Source organism: Haemaphysalis longicornis, unplaced genomic scaffold (assembly GCF_048455015.1).
Source record: "Haemaphysalis longicornis isolate Haplotype H1 unplaced genomic scaffold, Haemaphysalis longicornis Haplotype H1 scaffold_9, whole genome shotgun sequence".
NCBI lineage: Eukaryota > Metazoa > Arthropoda > Arachnida > Ixodida > Ixodidae > Haemaphysalis > Haemaphysalis longicornis.
In genome coordinates, this window is record NW_027526460.1 from 118499878 (window position 1) to 118522590 (window position 22713).

Sequence of the window (22713 nt, forward strand, 5' to 3'; positions counted from 1 at the left end):
TTAAATGAAGAAATTTGGGCGAGGAACGCGTAGCGTAGCAATGGGAATTGTAATGGAATTAGTAGCAGACACGAAAAGAAAACCAGCTGCACCTGCGCAACTCATCTAGGGGTACGCGACTCATCTTTAAATGAGCCTTTCAAGTCAATTTCGAAACACTGTTCCTGCGGTAGCGATTGTGTCAACAGGAAGGCCTACATAGAGTTGGACAAGGTGGATCGTCGCACAGTAAAAAGGTGAAGATATTGAGTTGAATGCCCATATGTATGTCCAGAGATAAGTTATTGTCTATTACCTGTAAAGCAGCAGTTGTTCACTTTAGTACCCCTGTGACTGCGATGGACATAAAGGGAAGAGAACGTACCTTTAAATTATGCATAAGAAGTCCTGTGTACCACCACGCTGGAGCTGCAAATGTCTGGCAACACAAGGGAAGCTGCCCTCGGTTTACGGTGGCCTGCATGCGGCTGATGCGCATTATTGACGCCGCAAGGTTTTCGAGGACGATTCTAAGATAGTTCGTGTGTGTGACAAATGTTAAATCATTCTCCAAAACAATACAAAGTTTTGGTTCCAAAGTTCAGGTCCATAATGCAATGAGGGACCAAGAAGCTTCACTGTAGGTTGTCGTGTTGCTCCGCGTTCTCCTTTGAAGTCAGCAGAGAGGAACATTTTGTTGGATTAAAGTACGTTTTTTGTGCTTGGTTTATCCCGTAATATTTTTAATGCTTCGTGAGCCGCCTCTTCGAGTTACCTTCCCGTATCCCCCCCACCCCAACCGAGTGAGAGGTCCGCTATTACAAGTGCATAATACATGGTAAATGTTAGGCCGACCGAATATTTATTACCCGCCAATGTGGGCTTGTTCAACCTTCGAACATCCATCTTAAATACCACGCTTCAGTGCTAATCAACTACTGTGTTCTATTCTAACTAAATTATTCTATATTTCAAAAAGATTTAGGCGTAGCCTGTATCGAGCAGAGAAAATACCAAATTTTTGTCATTGCGTCATAAACTGGGTAGCAAGAAGCCGATTCGATTATTATACTTACTTGCCAATGTATTTCTTGACGTCGTAAAGAGTCAGTGGTTCTATTCTCGAGCTTTCAAATAAAGAATCCACCAGGATGTTTACTACCAGTACCGTTGGGGCGAATAAAATGATTATCAATTGCATGCAGTCCATCCAGACAACACCTCGCAGGCCGCCCTGTCGAGAAAAACATTTTTTATGATGACGCCTGATGACGCCTAGCACACTTTCCATATATTACTGCAAATATAGCACTCATTACGCTTGCTTGTTTCAGTGCAGCTAGTTTCAACACAAAAAGGGATCATCCTATTCTAGCGAAACCATTGGGTGCCTCATTGAGCAAAAACACCGGCGTCCAAGAAACGCAAGAAATAAATTCTTATTGGATAGGATACGTTACGTGCGCGCTGGCCTCAGAAATTTTTTTAAAAATTGGCTGCGTATCTCCTCACTTCGCTGATCGAAAGACGATAGCCCTTCACGTGTAAATACTTCTCTCCCCAGCGAGCATCTTTATGCCCTTCTGCTACCGTCTCGCTCACAAAAACAAGTACATTTGAGGTTTTCTCAAATCATTCAATTTCCTCGTGTTCTACTGCTTGGGCCTCATCTAATGCAACGTCACACTGCCGTTGTATTTTTAATGCAACCACGAGTTCCACGCTTTTGCGAGAGCGGTTTGCGTATTTTTAGGACGAAACAATGTTTTCTAAGCATATTTCTATTTGCTATCACGAATATCAAGCATAGATCAATTTTTAATTATAAGAACACTGCCATTCCCCTTTATGTATTGGTGTTTTGCCCCCAACATGCCGGGTGCTTTCCTTTCTCCTAAACAGTGCTGGCAAGTGTGAAGTGTGTCTCCAGATTTAGTGCTTTCGAAACGTTTTGCCTGCATTAACTGCTCAACCAAGTAGTCTGTCGGATGGCTGAATCAATTGACAGACAGACAGACAGACAGACACAGACAGACAGACAGACAGACAGACAGACAGGCAGACAGACAGACAGACAGACAGACAGACAGACAGACAGACAGACAGACAGACAGACAGACCAATATTTTGGGGTTTAAGTAGACCAAGAAAGACTATCGTCTCTAAAAAAAATAGATACTATTGGCAGTGGGCCTGTTTTGTCCCGCTTCCATCCGAAACAACGCAAAGAAAAGTATACAGTCAATTTCCTGTGACGTCTTTCATTACTGGTGCGTCAGGAACAGAAGCCCCCGCGTCATGTTTGCATATCACGTACCGCCTAAATTAACGTGAAACTCGCGTTGCTAACTCATCTAAAGGCGCAACAGTTATGGGCGAGAAAGGGTTTCAGCGTGGTCCACCACCGCATTCCCTGCGGGCTTGGCGCTCACTTCTGCTGCAATTGGATGTGAACAGGGGACGCACTGTTGCCGTCGCATTCACCAGGTCACACAAAGTGATTACGCACCCTTCCAGTTTTTTTAATGTACAGAGAACTGACATTGTACTTGTAATGAAGGATAGTCTTATGGAAACAACAACGTTATGTATTATTCGTTGCCTTCATGCGGGACTTCAGGAACCCATACATTAGCAGCTGCGATTGCGTTATCACGCAAATATATGCAGGTGCAATAGATGCAAATATGTGTTCTGATGCAAATATGGAATGCAAACAAAGGCAGCTGGTCTCAAACGAAATGGCGACGTTGCATACATTTGCTGAAAATATCAAGTTCAGCAAACCAACATATTTTAATACAAAAAAGGAAAAATAATATAAAAATATACAGAAAATCAATATTTATTTTGTTTTTGGCAGGACGGTGTGTTGGTGGAAACTACTCTATATTATGAAATGATAAGGCAATGCAGGGCATACTTCCATGTACTGAGCGCCATTGCCTGAGTTCCTTTTAGCCAAGCCACAACAGGAAACAAGTAGTCTTCACATAAATTCTTAGTACAAACGAGGTAAACTGCGGTGGCTGACAAATGAAGCAAACGTACTAATCATTTTGAATGACTAATAGAATAGGTGCCATCATGATAGCTCTTTGCAGTGAAGGAAGGCTCTTCCGAGCACCTCATCAAAAACTGAAGTAACCAGCTTGTTTGAGCCACCACACTCAGAGAGGAAATGGCGAAATTGCTTGGCTCACGAGCTGTCTAGGCTGTCACACAATCCTTGCAGGATGAGCAGCCGTGGTACCCATTCTTCAGCGAGATACTTCTAGGTAGTAGCATCGAAAAACCCCTCCACCAACGCTATACATACTGTGTGAGAACGACGAACTGAATTCATGACAGCTCCACAGGGACGTGACGAGATTCTAGGCGCTGACACAGCGCTACAAACCGCCTAAAGGTTGTCTAGCTAGACAGGATTACAGATAAAAGAGACGTCAAATGTTTTCTGTTAACACTGTAGACATTTATGAGCAGAACTTTACCTGCTAAACTAAAGGGCGCCGTATTTTATGACGGATGCCTCAGTGTTATTTTCTGCATTGTGCACCAGGAACCCTTTCAGCCGGAAAGCCCTCTACCCAATTCTTCCCCCTAAATTAACAGCAATTCTTTAGGCGCAATGCCGTAGCACGCTCCCTTTTAATGAATTTGTTTACTAATTCATTGTCCTTGGACCGACGCTCACAGTACCATTCGTTACGACCGATTTCTGTTTTCGTGTGCTCTTATCTTTGTCTTGCCAAGTTTGCCACATTCTGCCCCAGGTTGTCTACACAGTTTGACAACCAAGGATTTGACCGACGAAAAACAAGCATAATGCAAATGTCACTCCGGTGGCTCACAATGCGTAGATGAAGCGCATGGTATGGAGGCTGAGCGTTTCTCAGCAGTACTTTGCGAAATCAAAAAGTTCACCTGCGTCGCTCGTCGCATTACCAATTCACAAGTAATTTCAGCGGTGAGCTTCTCTGACGCACAGCCAAACAATACACACATGCAAATCTCAACCATGAAGCATATTTTCTAACTCCCACTAAGCCTTTATCAGTCCAGGCAACACTCCAAAATGATAATTAAATGCGCAGGGCTAATTTGCTACAAAATCAGACGCCAGAATTTGTGGGATGTGCCAGATTCATGCGGCTTTTTATCTGTTCTGGCCGAACTAGAGGACTGGTAAATATCAAAGCCTCTTTCTTAAGAAAGAAAATTAAAACACGAAGCCTTCTCCTAATCAACATGACTCAAATACAAACTGCTTCGACTGTGTTGGACTGGCGCAATCTATGCCTATAAAAAGAAATGCCCGACTGACTGACTGACTGACTCATCAAAGCCCAGCGAAAACTGTTAGACCAAGGGACTTGAAATTTCGCGAGTTTATTTGCGTCATTGAGTAGGTGCTCACTAAGGCGGGTTTTTCAGAAATTGCTCTCCTAACCGAAGTAAAGGGCGAAATTGTAGTTTCACGAATTCGTGATTTTCTCGGTCACCCATTCACATATCGAAGCGCTTTTTGCTGATATAAGTAGCCCTTAAGAATACCAAAAAAGTAGTTTCTGGATTTTGCCCTAACCTACACCAGCGACGTGATTCCGCATTCCGGAACTAAAATGGTGTTCCTAAAGATTCTCAAATAAATCTTTCACCGATTCAGTAATCCAGCTGATTTTTGCTAGAATAGGTTACTCATACAAATTCACAGAACCGTTTTTAAGGATTTCGCTCTGCGACGCCGCTAAAAGGGTCAAATTGTTTTACAAATGACACGGCTGATGTGCCACAAAGGCCTGACAGGTTATGTACACGTGTAGCCAAACTGCTCTTTCAAACGGCTACAGATTGCAAGGGCACGTTCTGATTACGGTGTTGGAGGTCAATATTTCTTAAAATTTTTAAAATTCCACCATGCAGAGAGTGAAAAGCGGTAAAATTGTTTTTCACATATTAATTTTTTTACCGCCCGCCATCTGAGATATCGAACTAGTTTTTGTTGAGATAGACAACTTACTCACTTATCTCAACACTGTTATACAACATTTTTCAATGACAGCCTCCCAATAGAGGCAAACGGGATTTCGGGAAAACACTAAGTTTTTACACTTTCGCAAATAACCACCTAGCCAGTTGATATCTTCCATTCGTTTTTTCTTGAAAATGCTGCCCATTTAATTGCCCGAAAACCACTTTCAGGATTTTTTCCTAACATGCGGATTAGAAGGCCAGCGAGATTTTTTATTCTGCATCTTTTTGGACGTAAAATTCAGTTGAGTTTTCCGGCGATCGCTTAGCGATCGCCTTCTGCTGACACCTTCGGCAACTATGCGTCTCCCGTAGGAGCAGGTGTCATATATCATAAATGTAAGAGAGATGTACCAGTAAAAAGCGCAAAGGTTAGCCCTCGGCATCTGCTGGGACTTCCTGCAACCTCGCGCCTCCCGTAGGGAGCCCATGTTACTTATGATATAACTGTACCGATGAGCATCGTTCATATCTTCTGAAATAGCACTTCCTACGAGCAAGAATACCCCTCACCCAGCCTGCCTCCATCATGTGTTCCCAGCGCAATCTCCTGCCGAATTCAAGTTGTGGTTGCAACCTGGCACTCTTCCTCAATCCTCATAACATATTAAGAGTGCAAGCAAACCAAGCTCCTCCTTCTTCCATCCACTTTTCCAAACCTTGAGATGTGGGAGAACCTGGTGACTAACAGGGATTTGTATGTCCAGACAATACTTCCTCCACAGCGAAGGCTGCCCACACATCACATGGCTTTCTGAAATTGGGAACCACTCCCACTTCGCCGGCTCAATAAAACCTTTTTCACTCACTGACTCATTCGCTCAAACGCGCCATCTTGGTGCAATTTGTTTAGCGAGAGTTCGAGTAAGACATGAGTACCAGTCGTTTCACATTACCACGACGCGCCTGCAGTAGGAGCCTATGTACTGACACTTCCCAATGAAGTAGCCTAATATGGCGACTTACAAATACCAATTGCTGTCCTTAATACAATGGCCCACCCGGGCAGCGCCGGGTAGTACCGCTAGTAGGATATACGTGGGCTGCATAACGCGGTAAACCCAGGTTCGACTCCGACAACGGGACGCGTATTTTTCTTGAGGCGTTTGTGTAAACTTGGCTTCTCTGTATTGCGTTTTGCCGTGCGGCGGACGCCATCTTTCATAAAATTACACCAACTTCCCGTGGGGAACCCTGATGAGGATGCGAAGCATCGTGGCGGTTCCGTGTGGTTCCATTGTGTTGCCGTTATGTTGATTGATCTGGTTTTTACTAGCGCCAGAAGGAATTCCGCGTCTGGGTCCACACCGGTGGCAAAGGCACGCAAGTACTGTTGTGTTACGGTGAGTAGGCGGTGGTTCTCGAGGCGCCGAAACTCGTCCATCATGTTCTTGTCGATGTTGTCTCTGTGGTAGAATCGGTAGTCTCCGTCAGCGTTGGTGAGGTAAAGGTTGTTGACATTGGTGCACCGGCTGAGAGCAATGTACACGCCCTTTTCTTCGCAGCTTTGTCTTCTCCTTCTTCTTCTTCGGTGGTTCCCCTACGGGAAGATGACGACGGTGGTTGAACGCGAACATATCTCGTGATGGATTCTTTGGTTGGCCAATCCCTAGAGGCATCCTGCCACAATCAGCATCAGAGGCGCTGCGGACGGGGCTGGGGGAGCTGCAAGGCGCGTGGTGCTTCCCGCCACAGCTTTCCCGCGGGAAATTAACATCCTCCTCTAAAGTTTTCAGTTCGTCGTTTCCGTTGACGTTCAGCTTCGCGTGCCTTCGTTGTATCAGTTGCTTCTTGACTTGGTTTGAATGAGTCAAGGACATAAGGGGCGTTCGTAGCACTTGCTCCTGCCCCGGATTTGTAGCGTAGTGGGAAGAGCACCGCGTACCTCCCGTTGCGGCCAGAGAGTCGTGTGATCGAAACCGGGCGCCGCTAACTATTTCTTTTTTTTTTATAGTGTAGTATCGCGGAGCTGTGGGTGTAAGGAGGAGAGTTGCGCATGCGCAGTGTGAGTGCGGACGCCGACGACGCCGACGCCGACGCGGGACAGGCCACCGCTATAAGATGCTCCGCATCTAAAAGAGGCGCGGGGCATGAAGCACAGAGGAGTCCGTAAGATGTCCTTGCCCCTGAAGCAGAAGTTGGCATGCATTTATACTCCCTTGCTAAAACATAACCTTTTCGCTGGTGCCTGCTTAGACAACTGACTGTATAAACGCTATCTTGCTACAGGGCAGGCCACACAGGTCGGTGTTAGATTGTAGGCAAGGTTTGATTTGGCGGTGCCCGCGCTGTAGTCTCTGAAGCGTATTTGGCGAGGTGAGTTGTTCCTGTCCAGGAAGTGACCGACTACACACGTTCATTCAGACTAATGAAGCAGGCACATGCACCACACTCACCAGCTATCTTTCGTTGCTGATCGTTCCTTCATGATGTTAGCTGAGTTAATTGTGCGCCGCTAACAAAGGCAAACTTTGGCATCAGCCCTAATTTTTTGCCGTCGAACACAGTATGCAGAAATACTCAGTTTTTTCTTAGCCTACATTGGAAGGGCTGCCGCTCCAGCATTTGTATTTCCTTTCGCAATAGTACTTACATACCGAACGAAGTACTCCGCGCATTGGGCGCCGCGTTAATTACATTTAATTTGATGTATGCTTGGACTGATATTCCAGAAGTTTGAATAAACATGTTTCAAAAGCTCCATTCTTGGAATACAATTGTTCGTAGAAACACCTGTCAATTTGCTTATCCGAATGTTTATTGTTTATTTACTAGCAACAAAATTATTTACCGACAGTGCGTTTTTACCAAAGTATATTTTGGGTCGTGTAGACTTCACTGTAAAAGCTTCTATGTTACGTTATCACTAGACCTTCCGTAGCATTTGGGTTTAGTGGTTGGTTTAAAAATAAGCTGATCACAGAAAGCTTAAGATACATCGGCATAAATAAACATAGAAGCAACCTCAAAATAAGCAAATAAGTTGAAGGCACTTTAACAAACCCAGAATACAAGTAGCTTGTGCGTGTGTTTTAAGTAAGCGTTATCGGCAAAGCTCACCACACTCACCAATGCTGTGTAGAAGGTTCCGCATAATCCGATGCACAAGTTGCACCAAAAAACGGGCGTTTTAAACACTGCACGGGTGTGAGAAGACGTAAATGATGTGGTTACAATTACAAAATAAAGCAGGAAGTATATTATGTTCACAAAAATACAGGAAAGGAAACACACAGCCGTCTCAAAATACAAGTACCACGGACAAAATGTATGCTTATGGGGAACAAACTTTGATTGATTGATTGTAGGGTTTAACGCGCCGACGCAACGCAGGCGATGAGGCGCGCCGTAGTGGAGGGCTCCGGATTAATTTTGACCACCTGGGGATCTTTAACATGCGCCGAAATCTCGTACACACGGGCGTTTTTGCTTTTCGCCTCCATCAGAAAAGCGAGGAACAAACTTTCGAAGCTTTGATTGATTTGATTGATTGTAGGGTTTAACGCGCCGATGCAACGCTGGCGATGAGGCGCGCCGTAGTGGAGGGCTCCGGATTAATTTTGACCACCTGGGGATCTTTAACGTGCGCCGAAATCTCGAACACACGGGCGTTTTTGCTTTTCGCCTCCATCAGAAAAGCGGCCGCCGCGGCCGGGAATCGAACCCGCGACCTCGTGCTCAGCAGCGCAACGCCTTAGAAACTTTCGAAGCTACGTTTTGCTACATTCAGTTGGAAGATTATCCGTCCGGCCACTTACATGTAGCAACAGCCACTGCCACGGCTCATCGTCAACCATGACGAGGAGGTTGTTGAAAATGATACCAGCATAATACTTCAACCCTATTACTTTTAACCCTTAACCTACGCCACCTCCTCCAAGTCTGCCTGAATCTGCTATCGTACTATAATATATTACCTTTTAGCTGTGTCGCACTTGCTTTGCTTATGATTAGGTTCCAAGACTTGTCGCAATATTTCACGTTGTCCATTTCGCTGTACTCACACCACCGCTTTTTTGAGTACTAAAAAACTGTCTGTATATTTCAGAAACCATACATATAGCAAATGAAATGATTTTTGCCATACCAGTGAAAAGTGTAAGTGATGCTGCAAAGATAGAAATTGCCCCAATGCTTTGCTGCAAAGAACAAAGGAAAAAGTTTTGAGAATTCACAAGAGGGTATTGTGAGCAGAGTACTTGATGATCTGGATATGTATTGTTCGGTCATCCCATCTGGATATTTAAAATTACAGCATTAAGAACTCAGTTGCCTCACCTTTTTGACGTACTTCATACAAAATGCACAAGACCTTGATGCCGGTTTTGCAATTGTCAGTTTGGTCTAGTTTAGTCAGTTTGGTCTAGTTTGGTCTGAAGGTCTAGTTTACTTTAATCAAACTTTATTACTAAATAAACCTTGCGTCGTTTTCTACTACTTGCCAATATAGACCAGAACACTCATAGTTTGTTCGACTTCGTCGCCTTTCTTTTTAGGCTGTTCCTTTTTTTGCTTGCAGGTCTGCAGAATCACCGACAAGCAAAATACTCCGTAAGGAGTTTTATTTACATCACACCTGCTTTATTTTTATTCTACTAACACAAAAAAATGGCGCCAATCCATCTTTTGAAGGTTGTTTGAGAGCGAAGCTTTAAACGACACCCCCAACTATTGCCCATAAGACGTCACTTGAAGTCACACACGTGGCTCTACCTACAAAGAGTGGAAGCCAAGACAAGTGAAATGCACTTAATCACAGCATTTATTACTTCAAAGAGATATTCTCGCTAAGGTTAAATTATTGCGTGATTCACGAACGGTGGTCGCTTGAGTTGTGTTGGTGAAGCACATGAGTGTACACTCTTTTTATAAAAATAAAGGAAGCTCAAACCTGGTGCTCGACGATCTCACTTCTCCTCCGTCTCTGCTGCCGCCCACGGAGGCGACGAGACCGCCGGCAGAGACGCAGGGTAAGTCAGATGCCATGCATTGGTGTGAACTTCCTTTAATTTTTATAACTCTAAAGGTGCGCACACGGCCGCTGCACGTGCCCTTGGTGGAGCGCACAGTAGCGCGAGAGGTCGCATGACACTTTCACCTGGCATTCAGAGAGAACGCTGGGGGTAAACCCGCAGATCTGCTCGGTGAGCACACCGTCTGTCTCCCCGTCTCCGCGTGGGCTTGTAGCTCAATCAGTAAGGCGACAGGTTATCGCTGTTTCTCTATTCACTCGAGGTTTTATTACTGGTGGTGCCAGTAACTTCTGTTCTTTGTACGCGGGAGTTGTCTTTTGCACCAACGGTCGCGACAGAACCCTTTGGGGGTAGAGGTGAAAACCTTCGCTGTAAAAATTGCCTGACAATTTCATTATTCCCTAATGCGAAATTTGAGTGCAGCTCCGACTTCGCAAAATGTGTCGAGGCGGAGAAATTCTGAAAGTTATTTAAGTATGGGCGGCGACCATAGTCCTCTCCGTCGGCGGCGCGAATTGCAGAGTCTTTAGCGACAGCGCACAGCTGCTGCTTAGGCGGCCCGCACCTGTGAACTTAGGCGTCGCCGGCGCTGCGCCTCTGCTCGGGCAGCTCGTTTAGCTGCGGCGGCAGATGGAGCACTTCCTTTGTTTCAGGAAGTGATCACGTCCTCGGCGAATACACGGCTGCGCGCGCTACTTTGGTGGTATCTCACCTTGCGGGTCGCAGTAACGGGGCATGTCTAGCGCGGCACCCTCGGCATATCGCTTTCCTCCTCACACTTTCGCATACTCCTCTCCGCTTTATTCCTCGCTATGTCTTCGGTGCCCTCCTGGTTCTATCCGTTACAGCAAGGGCTTACGGCGAGGGACGCTGTGAAACCACAGCACCAGGCGCTCAATAGCTGGGCTCCAAAACCTGCCCGCTATCTTAGAGATGGCACGAGTGTTATTTCAAAGTTCCGCCAATCATGCCGACTCCCGTGGTGGCGAAGCCGTGGCTTGACACAACGTGGTAATCTTGACCACTTTAAAACATCTGGGGCTCCATGTCGTGTTTACGCCTTGTGTCCTCATTTCGGACGGAGAGGAGGGGGGGGGGGCGTGCTTACTTTTCATTCTATCGTATTTGTTGCCATTACGAACCCGCTTTTAAGGCGATTGTCCTTCGTGAGGTAACTGAACACAAAACGTTTCGTTCTTGTGTCCACCTTTTGGTCTGTGTTTTACTACGTTCAAGGCAGGCCCAAAGCAAAAGAATACTCGACCGCACTGCATACATAGGCAGGACCGTTTGAAGCTCTTAAAACTGCTGGCATCGATCGCACAAGTCTACCTAGTACAGTGTAAAGAACGAACACCTCAGCCACGATTCAGGCAAAACGTAAGTATGCAGGCAAGCGTACACGCGTTTCTTTATTTAAGAATTCGCGTTGGGCTGTTTTTAGGTAAGGGAAAGAAAAACCAAGCCCCTCCATCATGCACGTAAATAAAATTCAATGGATCAGTGCTCGACAGGCCACGAGCTTTATGGGATCCTCAATTTCTGCCTTGACTGAGAAGTACTATCGTGAGAAATTGAAATCCGCAAACAATGGAGCCCGTGGGTTTCAGTACATGCCGCGAATCTTGGCGACGGGCCGCGTATGCGCAGTGCGAACAAGTTACGATAGTTCGTGACCAACCTTCTTATGCAAAGACCATGGCCTTTCCGTTGTCTGTTGAGCACTAAGTACGAAATAAAAAATAACGACACATAGCTGCATGCGCCTTTTTCACTCAACGCAGCGATGAAGTTAGATAATGCTCGCGTGAGCGGTCACCCAGCGTGGCGGGAAGACAAACCAAAATGCTCACACGACGAACTACGTTCTTTCATAACAATTTTGGACAATAACTCTTGTAACTTGTTTCTGCTGCGCATACGCGGCCCGTCACCATGATTAGCGGCATGTACCAAAAGCCACGCACTCCGTTGTTCGTATTTCTAGGTATGATGATAGTACCCTATTTTTTCCAGTTGCTCTAAGGGTATTTTTTACGTGCTAGGAAACATGTTCGACAGATAGGCGCCTCGGCGGAAACAGGCCACCTGCCTCCCACAAAGGAAAACAGAAAAAAATTACTAGACTCTTTTCCTGGCTCTAAAAAACAGGGTCATGTGGGAGTGACGCCTGACAAGTTTTAAGCAGAAATGTAGCCTATGAAGCATCTGAACTACACTGCACCAGGCAGAGTTACCAACACATACATTGCATTACAAGCTTCGAATAACAGTTTAAATTTGTAAAAGTTTGCAGATTTGGTAAATATTAGCCTAGTTGAGCAGTTGTGCTGACATTGATGTAGTTGCCATGCAATGTTCACATTGCAAAGTTTTCTGACTCCAGCCATGCAATCTCTGTTGGCTGCCCTAAAGAACTTTGCCAGAACGCGTACTTAACGACGGCCAAAGCTGCAACCTTTTTGTCAAGAGACTCTGCAAATTTAATGAACAAACAATTTGAACTTAGTGAGAAACTTTCACAGGCATGCATTCCAAAATACAGGGAAGAAAATATCCATTGCGTGAATAATTTTACTATCGTTTCCGCGGGTCATTTTTTCGTAATTTCTGCACCGACAACACTGCGACGCTTTTGTTCAGCGGCCGTCTTTAAAGTCTGGGCTGTATCCAGCTTTCCTCTTCCTCGCCGTTGTCTCAGAAATAATTAATTTGTAGTTATTTCGCGAAACTCAAATAATTTTTCCAACGTAATATTCATGGCCAGATGTTTTTTTGTGGCGAGTTCTAAGTTTAGCATATTACCTTACCATGTTTCCCAGGTATGCAAACTGCCATAAATAAATGAAAGCGGCTTATACAAAAACTATTTACGTTTCATAAAATTATTTTTATGACGTTCATATTTCAGTCACCTCCTTGCAGAACACGAAAGATAGTTTTTCTCCAGTTAATGTATTTAGCGCCTCTGCAGTCGAAATTTTGAGGTAAAAAGCTGAATGCGAAATTTTGCGTTTAACAGGCCTTTGCAAATGATGAATCATTGTGCGATCTTCAGGTAGCCAGCGTTTTAGTTTCGCATTCATGCTCACACCACTGCAGGATCATTCTTATAGAACACGCACATTTATCAAGGCTAAAAATTGTTACCAAATAAAGAAACGTTCTCTGAAACTCCCAAAAAATTTTTATGTATTCGCTTTTTTAATCATTTTCAGTACTTTTATTGTCGTTACTTGTTCACAAACTGTGCTGCATGTGTGCGGCATCCATTAAATAGTGCCCGTGCCTTGTTATAACAAACTATTGGTGAATCACAACGTAGACATAAATACACATTAATCTATAGCGGAATAGTATCTGCGGATAAAATTACAAATAGCTTTTTTACGCCGGCGTGTTTTTCTTTTAATTTTACGTATGCATTTTTATATAAAGTGTGTCCATGTGCCGGGCTTAAATACGATCCAGGAAAAAGACAAACGTACCTACTGCATTTGTTTGTAACAAATAGAATCTTTTCCTGGTTATAAGCTGAATTCGAGCAGTAGTATCTGAATGCGAGCATTTTGTAGTATCGCGTAATAAAGCCCAATCATTTTTAAGGGCTTTTATTTACCTCGACATTTGCAAAACGTTCAGGCTTGTAAAACAAGGCGCGCCAATTCACCCTGTGAATGAGGTTGGAAACCAAAGCTGTGAACTATACCCGCAACGATTATCCATGCGAAGTGACTTCAATTCGTACACGTGGCTCTATAAAGAGTGAAACTAAAGTCAAGTGAAATACACTTAACCACGCCCTTTATTACGTCAAAGAAACATTCATTTGTAAGGTCACATCATTGCATGATCCACGAATGGAGGTTCGTTGGGTTGTATTGGGGAAGCACATGAATGGTAACTATTTTTTTGTAAACGCAAAGGAAGCATTCGGCGTTAGACGATCTCACTTCTCCTCCCCCTCTGCCGGCACCGACGGTGGCGACGAGATTGGCGGCAAAGCGGAGGAGACGTGAGATGCCATGCATTTGTGTCAGCTTCAATTAATTGTTACTAACTACTACCACATCCACAAGGCGCGCACACCACCGCTACACATGCCCTGGGTGGAGCGCACAGCGGCGCGAGAGTTCGGGCGACGCTATCACGTGTCATTCAGCCAGAACGCAGGGGATAAACCCGCAGAAGTGCTCGGGGAGTGCACCGTCTGTCTCCCCCGTCTCTGCGTGGGCTCGTAGCTCAATCGGTAAGACAACGGGCTCTGGCTCCGTTTCTCTATTTGTTCCAGGTTCGATTCCTAATGGTGCCAGTAACTTCTTTTATTTGTTCGCGGGAGCTTTTTGTTGACACCAGCAGTCGCAACAGAACCCTTAGGGGGTGCAGGTAGAAGGCGTCGCTTCAAAAACTAACCAGGATTCCGTATACTGTGAATCAACCCTTAGAGGGGCCATGACGACATCAATCCAAGCTTTGTTCATACGAAAGAATGACTCGTTAGAATACCACTGACACCAGTTTCAACGCAGCAAACTTTGCTCAGATAAGCTGTATGATTAAAAAGCAGAGGATAAGAATGCTACACCCTACCAACTTTCCCGCACTAAACTTATGGTGTCTTATGGGCAGCTTGTTGCGATTGCGTGAGGCTGACATAATCCAAGTTAAATAAACAAAAATTCTATTCTCGCAGAATGCGCAATTTCCGGTTAAATTTATTACACATTCTCTTTATAGCTATAAGAATGGTAGGGTAAACATTGGAAGCTGCGAACGAACACCGAAACGTAGAAGCACCAGTTCGCATTGCGGGCACAGTGCCGACCATAGCTGCCCAGCCGTCCGGCCCGTTGGGCTTGCCTGACACGGTACTGGTAAATTGGCATAAGCGACCTTATCTTTCTTGACCCGGTTTGTAGAGCATACTCAATATTTTACGAAACGATGACCATCGACCGTTGCAAAAATAAGGCACGTACAGATCCTGTCAAAAACAAAGCGAGTGCAGACAGCAGTCCTCAGCGGTATACTAGCACCATCCGCCATTTCGCCGTTCGCTGAGCCTTAGTCAACACACTAACATTAGCTTTAGGTGCATACCACGGATACGTTATCGCTGATGTCACAAAACACACTGTGCAGTGGCAGAATTACAATTTCGGTTTCATTTTCTAATTCTTCAGTGAATAAGGCATCCTATGCTGCCGGAAAAGCTCCGTGGGCGCTACAAAACACCAAATCTTTCCGATAAACAAACTTACATTTTCTCTTTATGGCCCTTTTATATAGGCTCTCGAAAACAGAACAAGATGCATTTCATTGTTTACTTACGGTTAGCAAGATGTATATTGCGCAAGCCGTTAAGGAAATGGCACTGTTGAAACGCAGTCGAAGGTACTGTAAATAAGACGCAAAAATAGAAATTATGTAAATAAAAACCTAATCAAAAAGTCGCTCATTACAGGAAATTACTATGTTCCTAAAATGTTCATATAATATTAATTTTCTTTTTCGAAATATGTAGCCCCTTCGAGCTGTTTCCTTTCGGATCTGAGCGACGATGTAATAAATTGCACATATTCTGAAGAGGTTTTAGTAAAACGGCACGATCTCGTTTTTGAAAACAAGGTATTTGCAAAGCACGAAGGTATTTTCTAGGGAATTCTCGTGTAGGTTTATTACGCCTCTACTGCGTCATAAGGCATAACATTGACGCAGAAGTCAACAAGCATGTTCTATTATCGGGAAAAACACGATACCGTACTTACGTCATGTCTAAATATCACGGCACAAAAACTAACCACAAGCCTGAACACATTAGCGTGATGTACGGCCAGATGGTTATTCTATTTTGTAGGCGTAATGACGTGTAAGTAGTGATACACCTGTTGATAATCACGTCCTTCAATTCCTACAAGATTTGAGAAAGCGTCAAACATTTAAAGGTTGCTCCTTGGTTCATGCATCGTTCCCATTGCAATGCCAAATAATCCTGAAAATATCTCTTCATGTCTTGGTTTTTTTCGGTCTATATTTGTGAAGCATAATATAACCTACAGAACAGCAATAAAACTCCCATTCTCGCACAAATTCAGCAACACCCCTCAACTGTACACCCTTGCGGCCAAATCTTAAAGGGACGCTGAACCAAACTAGCAAGTTGGGCTCAGATGAAACTTCCACTGTCAGAACCCCTTCAGCGTTTATTCTTCGGTGAAAGATGCCTTAATTGCGGGAAAATTAGCAATTTAAAAACGCATTTCATCCGTCGCGATATTTAATTACGGTAAACGAATGCCGCCAGCAAGTAAGACATCGATGTGGTATAGCAGGAAAACTAAAACCTACTGCACGAACCATCGCGGCCGCAGAAGCCACTGGTAACGCATTGGGCGGATACGACGAAACAACATGGGCGCCGTACACGTTTATTACCTGCCAGTTCGTGTGCGTCAATCTTCGTGCTTTATGGGATGTGAGATGGTGGTTAAACAATGTGAATGTGCCCCGCGGCTTTTAAGCTTACGTACAAAACGTATAGCAGACAGAATAATCACAGTAGAATGGCGAGAGGGGCGCTCTTTTGGTTTGCATTCTCGGTATGAATAGTCGGGTTTTAGTCGCTTCGATGCCCTTGGCCTAATAACGCGCCGCCATCTGTTCAACTTGTAACAGCGTGCAACGCTAACGTTTTACGGCCCGCTACGTCGGCACTGCTACGTGAGTTGTGGTAGAACGTTTCGTCAGTGTTCCGTACAGGTAAGGCAACGCTTGTGGCGCCAGTTTTTCAATGTTACGCGAAAAAAGGTGCCTATTAGCCCATCTGCCAGAAATGTGCCCAGGGCTTTTGCGAGCGCCCAAAACAACCACTAAAAAACCCTTGGTTCCAGTATGGAATGCAAAACGGGCATAACATAATACCAATATCAATTTTCCTTAAGTGTCCACCGTAGTCGAAGCATAGCAGCACACCACGCCGTGACTCAAAACACCCAGTTTGACGCACACATTTTATTAAACTTTAGGACAATAAAGAAGGGTGTCGAACAAACACATCGTCACGGCATGCCCTTTGAGGCTGAAGAGCGAAAACTTAACAGGCGATTGATTGCTGCCTTCGTAAGCGTAGCACTCGCTTCTTGTGATTTACGGGAGCAAAGAAGTTATTGCACTCCGGCGCTAGCCAAGAAGGTTTTTAAAAATCGTGCCCACTCTACGTACCCGGTGCGGGGTTTAAGTGTCGCTAGTGATAACTCTAACATAGTAGGCACAGTCCACCCGCAGGAGCACGTCGCCGCTTTCATCGCGAAGCGAACGCGACGACGACACGCACACAGCTTCGGCCGCCAGCCTGGCTGCAAAACTTCGTTCGAGCAGAGAGCGCTACGCGACGGACCGAGAACTTGTTCTATCAGACACGGATTACTGTCCACAAGAAACCGAAACCGTGGAAGACCGACGCGATACTTGCCGCCGTGACGTAAACATGGAGATAACAAGCATGTGACTACCCCGCACCTGCAATTACCATCGCAACCGCAACCGGTGCCGCGGCTTGGCAACTTGCGAATGTCGGCGCAGCTTTAATTATACATGTACAATAATACTTGTTTATGACTTATGAGACTTCACGTACAGACACAGATTTTACGTGCTTCTTAGAGAGCTTGTGTGCATGCTTCTCGTTCTGTTGTTCGTCCACTGACTCTTGGAACGTTCGTTCAGTCGCCGTTCACGTCATCCCTGCTGGGCCACCGATAGCTTCATTTTTTTAATATTTCCGAGATTATTTTGAGGGTACAGCCTCAGAGACTAATATATTCGTTTTCTGGGGATGGGGATGTCCCTTTAAGCCAAAACAGCAAAAATGTCTTCTTTCGTTTTCCTCTACATAGTGGTGATTGCGGGCAAACGCTTCTAGGTGCAATATAGAGTAATATGCTATCTGTTATCCACTGGAGAAACTTTTGTCCCTGATGCTCAGCGTTCTCGGTGTGCCGCAGAATCCTTCAAATGCTCATTGTATTTATGAAATCACAATTTCCACTTCCAGTTCCAGCTACCTGCTTCATTTAGACATCAACGTTTCTGATATTTACGCGAAACAATATTTGACCATACGAGCTTTGTGAAACAGATATTCGGAAAGGGTGTTTCAGGCATTTTCTACAAAACTCTCACCAACCTGCAGAACTGTCGCTAGAAACCTGACGCTCGATACTGGTGTTTTGTTTTTTGTTTTTTCAACTTATCTTTTCCTCCAACCACTCTACCCCTAACTGGTGCATTTAGGTTGTGGAACAAAAGTCCACAAGACATACCCGCTCTTTTGCGAGTGATACGGGTCTTTCTATACAATAAAATGTTGAGCTCCGAAATCTATGATGGAGTAACCTGTACTCGCCGGGCATTTGATGGAGACAAGTTGTATTTTCAAGGTGTACTATGAGTTATTTTTGAATGCACAATACACAGCGAAATCTCTTTCAGTTGATTTAAAAGGAGCTGTGCCATCGCTAAGCTAGAGACTACGCGGTGATGCGTGCGCGGCGCCAAGTAAATCAGCAGCAATGTTCTTAAAAGGCAAACCGAGCATGCAGGACTTCGGAGATATGGTTCAACTGCTTCATACACGTGATATCAGGATATGTGTAGTGTCTCTTACATCCTCATTCTCTTTCTTACGGATCGCTAATGCGCCTCCTCAAATCAGAAGGCTTATTACCGTTTGATACAGCAGTCGCCACCCACACCTCTACAGTCGAAAGCATATGGACCACTTCGGTACGGGACTTTACAGATGATATCGTTGTTATTCACTGGAAATTAGCCACAGGTCCTTAAGGTTTTGTGGACAAAATAGACAATAACAAGTGACATTGGCGCCGCAGCAACAGTTACTTTGAGTGTGCAAACAGAAAAGGCAAAAACATTTTTATAAATCAATAACCCCAAATACATTATGATACATAACTTACGTAGCCCCAATGGAATCAGCTGCGGCCGGTGCCCGAAGCGGGAACTAACGGTACCACATATTTTTAGGATTGATGTTCTCGACTTTACTATCAGTTGTGGGCTTTACTAGCAGCCTTTCAGGAACCTTTATTTTTATTCGGCAGCCGTGTTTTCAAGCCTCTACGAATGACAAAGGATGTGAGTGTTACTTCAGCAGGGGTGGGGGATGTGCTTAACGCTTCGGTAACTTTAATGTGGCATTACTACTGTAAACAACTGCGGATATGGAGAGTGAAGAACACTCATTGTGTCATAAAAGCCGACATTAAACAGAGATGAACCGCATAAGTGAAAACACACGCCAACCGCCTTAGTGTACTCCCCGACTGTGCTGTTGTCGATTTCTTGGTGTTTACGTAAAGCTTGATCCGTCCTTTGGCTCTTGTCTCGACAGCTTAGTTTCCCCTGTTGTATAACCCAAAAATCCCCGACTTTGCAGGGTAAGGCTTTGGAAGAGGTAAATGCATTAGAGGAAAATGAAGGGGTTCGTACTGAATTTCAGCCGTAGACCATTTTATATGTATTTTTACTTGCTACCAGAATACCGGTAAATGGCTCCCGTCCGACATGACTGTCCTACTGACCGCCACTTGTACGCAATATATTGACATCTCCAGCCGTTTTAATGCACACTACAGTTAGCTGCCCAGTGTACAGCCGCCGATGACTCGCACTAAAGTATCACACCTGAATTCATTCGCTTTCTTGTATTTAACAAACCAGCTGCACAGCAGCGCCAAAAACAAACGCCAAGACTACCAACGCACAGATGTTCAGAAATATGTGTACGTGAGCATTTTAGAGGTAAACATTCTGCCTTTGCAAAAATGGGTCTTCGGTTGCAAACTGCGCTAGTGATGACGTATTACAGAGTAGTATATGTTACACAAGGAGCAAATTATATCTCGCTGCCTAAAGTGGGACCGTAAAAAAACGTGTAAGAAATTAACAAAGATCACTGACACGGCAAAGCACTCACTCAAAGGAACAAGTGCTCGGCCTTCGAAGTGATAGCGCATGCATTACGATAATAGATGTTTAAATTATAACAGACGTTGCTTTCAGTCCCTAAGTTGCCAAGCGCCGTGCCACAAAGGTGACGGCAGTACATCCTTCTCACCCACCTCAAATATTGATGTGACGCGAACCTTGTATATGACAGGAACAACCACGTGCGTCACCAGTGGTAGATATAATACTGGCGTCAGCCACGTCCATGCTATGTGCATTCCGTAGGCGTAGAAGTGAGCTGGGAAGGCGATGAGTCCCGTCGATGACAGCAATGATGCCACAGAAGAAGCGGCCAATGGCAAGACCCTCAGTGCTCGGCTACTAAGAAACACTTCCACCTCCGTCGACACGGTGCCGGTAGAAAGAGAAACCCTCCGGAAAGAAAAGTACAGGCCTAAAGACAGATTGGCGACCACCGCAATCCCGAAGACCACGTACTCCATGGCTTCTACCATCCTGATTGACAGGTTGGTCACGCTTACGGCGGTGCAGTTGTTTACTAGCGCAGTGTGTCTGTGTCAGCAGTATTGCGCTGATATGGGAGGAAGGAAAGAATAAAAATAAGAATAAGAATATGGTTTATGTACAGATATTAATAAAATAGGTGAATATACGAAAGGAGGCCGGGACCTCCAGTAAGTACACACACGAGTTGGTAAATAGTCCAGCCCAGCTAATTTCGGCGATTCATTAAAAGTGAAATGGGCACACTCTAAAGTAGCCCCACAAATTTTTATGCCTGAAGTTCGCTTAGACAAAACATGCCAACGGTCCTTAAGTCTTGTCCACTAGCCCGTGGAAAATAGCCTTAGTGTTCCCATTCAATTCCTCCGCTCTCACCTAGGTGTGCGAGAAAACAAAGCTACTGATAAGGTTGCCCGGGAAACTCTTTAATATATTTGATCGTTGAGAGTGCTACAAGAGCAAGGGCTCATTGTACGACAGGCGATTACCGAACATTTTCAAATTCTTTCGGAGCCCACGGTACCGACCATGTATTACTGAAAGATTAAAAACGGCAACTTTGTCGTTAGTGTTCCGCATCTGGGCAAATGCAGCCCGAACACCTGGCTTTACAAGCTGGATGTCACCTCCTTGCCGCTTTGTCCAACGTGTGTTGCGCTTGGGGACGTCAGACATATTTTCATCGGCTTCCCTCTGCATGTGACGGCGACGATGCGCTCAGCTTTATTTAAAGAACTTCGAAGAAGAGTCACGCGCATTCTTTTTTGAGGAGATACTATCCCGTAAATACACTGGATCACCCGCCTAGACATCTTGCGGCTTGTCCTGAAATTTTTCCCGGAATCGTAAACATTCGGGGATGCTCCAAATTGGCCGCGAATAGTTTTAAAAAATGCCACTCGGACGAAGCAATTGCCGGTACGCTTAGTGAGGCAAGATCCGTCCCTCTGCCAACAATTCACTCACTGACTCACTCACTCACTGTGTATACACAACAAATACATCTCCTTAAGCGTTAAAAGTCCATATAAAAAGTTAACAATTATAAACACAGCAAAGGGGCCATCCTTTCGGGTCCTCGCACAACGGAAGCATATGGGCTGTCCTGTTTAAAATGCTGCAATAGCGATTGGGGTGCATAGAGCCCAGAGCAGAACACGAACCTGGCAAGGTAAATAACCACTTCTTTTAAACCGCGTGTTATGGTATAGCCTACGTCCACCAGAAATTCTAGAATACTACAAAGGACACAAATGCTAGAACAGTTGCATTCTCAAAAGGTAGGTACACTTTTTCAAACTCTTCGCAAGTACGCAAGTGACGTACTCGTTCAGTTGCAACCAAACTTTCGCTTCGTTTAGTGATCATAAAAAGTTCAGTGACTTCCAAGTTTAAGTAGCACTCAATGAGAAAGAGTAGGACTTACCTTAAAAGTGCCTAATATTCGTTGTCTATCCGGTTTGGCGCATTTTCAGGTCGCAGCAATTCCACTGAATGTTGTCACCGTATATGTGAAAGCAAGAATGAATAACAGTAACAGCAGTTATTCCTTCACCAATAACGAACTTTTACACCAACTTCTTTCCATTTTGCGGACCAAGTTGTACACAAAGGTAGAAAAATGCAAAGTAAAAAATATTTGTGTGTCTGCACCTTCACGTACCTCTATTTGCGCCGTACTATCTGTACAATCGTGCTCGGCTAAATTATACTTTGTTTGCAGAGAAAAGCTGTAGTACTCTCGTTGGTTGGAATTTCCCATTTACAATCCCGAACAAAAGAAAACAAAAGCCTCCCGGAGCGCAGCGCAGAGAGGAACACGTGCCAGTATCACAGAAAAACAGGTGGTACCCAGCCGCGTTATATCCTTTCGTATCCTCCACAACGGGGACATCGCCTTCGGGGCCTCTGACGTCTCTGACATCTACGTTGCGCTGCTGTGACATCTGCTTCAGGCTTTTCAGTAGCAGTGGCAGCAACGGGGCTGTCCCAAATAAACTTTGTAAGTTACCTCTACAACTTCAAATTAATCCTCAGTGAAGTACGTGCTGTGGAGTCAATTTTGTTAGGCGTCGAAATATTTCTAGCTCGAGCCAGCATCCATTGCGATTCACGCTCTATCCTAGCCGATCCTCCATGCGCTGGGCGAAGAAAAATGCCCCGCAGTTTACCAGCTCTGCTCTAGAGCTTCTTCTCCGAGCCGTGCAACCGCGAAAGCCCATAACTACTCGCT

General features: G+C 44.9%; 1 protein-coding gene across 1 annotated transcript in view; it reads right to left on the reverse strand.

The window, feature by feature from the left end:
• Positions 1-22225, reverse strand: part of LOC144153387 (sodium/iodide cotransporter-like) — a 50910-nt gene extending 28685 nt beyond the window's left edge. The window contains exons 1-6 of the mRNA XM_077685037.1: positions 21907-22225; positions 20129-20547; positions 15318-15383; positions 9101-9152; positions 8083-8150; positions 1056-1213 (exon numbers count right to left, since the gene is read on the reverse strand). Of these exons, the coding sequence (XP_077541163.1) occupies positions 1056-1213; positions 8083-8150; positions 9101-9152; positions 15318-15383; positions 20129-20470 (686 nt within the window). The 5' untranslated portion in view covers positions 20471-20547; positions 21907-22225. The remainder of the gene's footprint in view (positions 1-1055; positions 1214-8082; positions 8151-9100; positions 9153-15317; positions 15384-20128; positions 20548-21906) is intronic.
• Between the last annotated feature and the right edge of the window lie 488 nt (positions 22226-22713).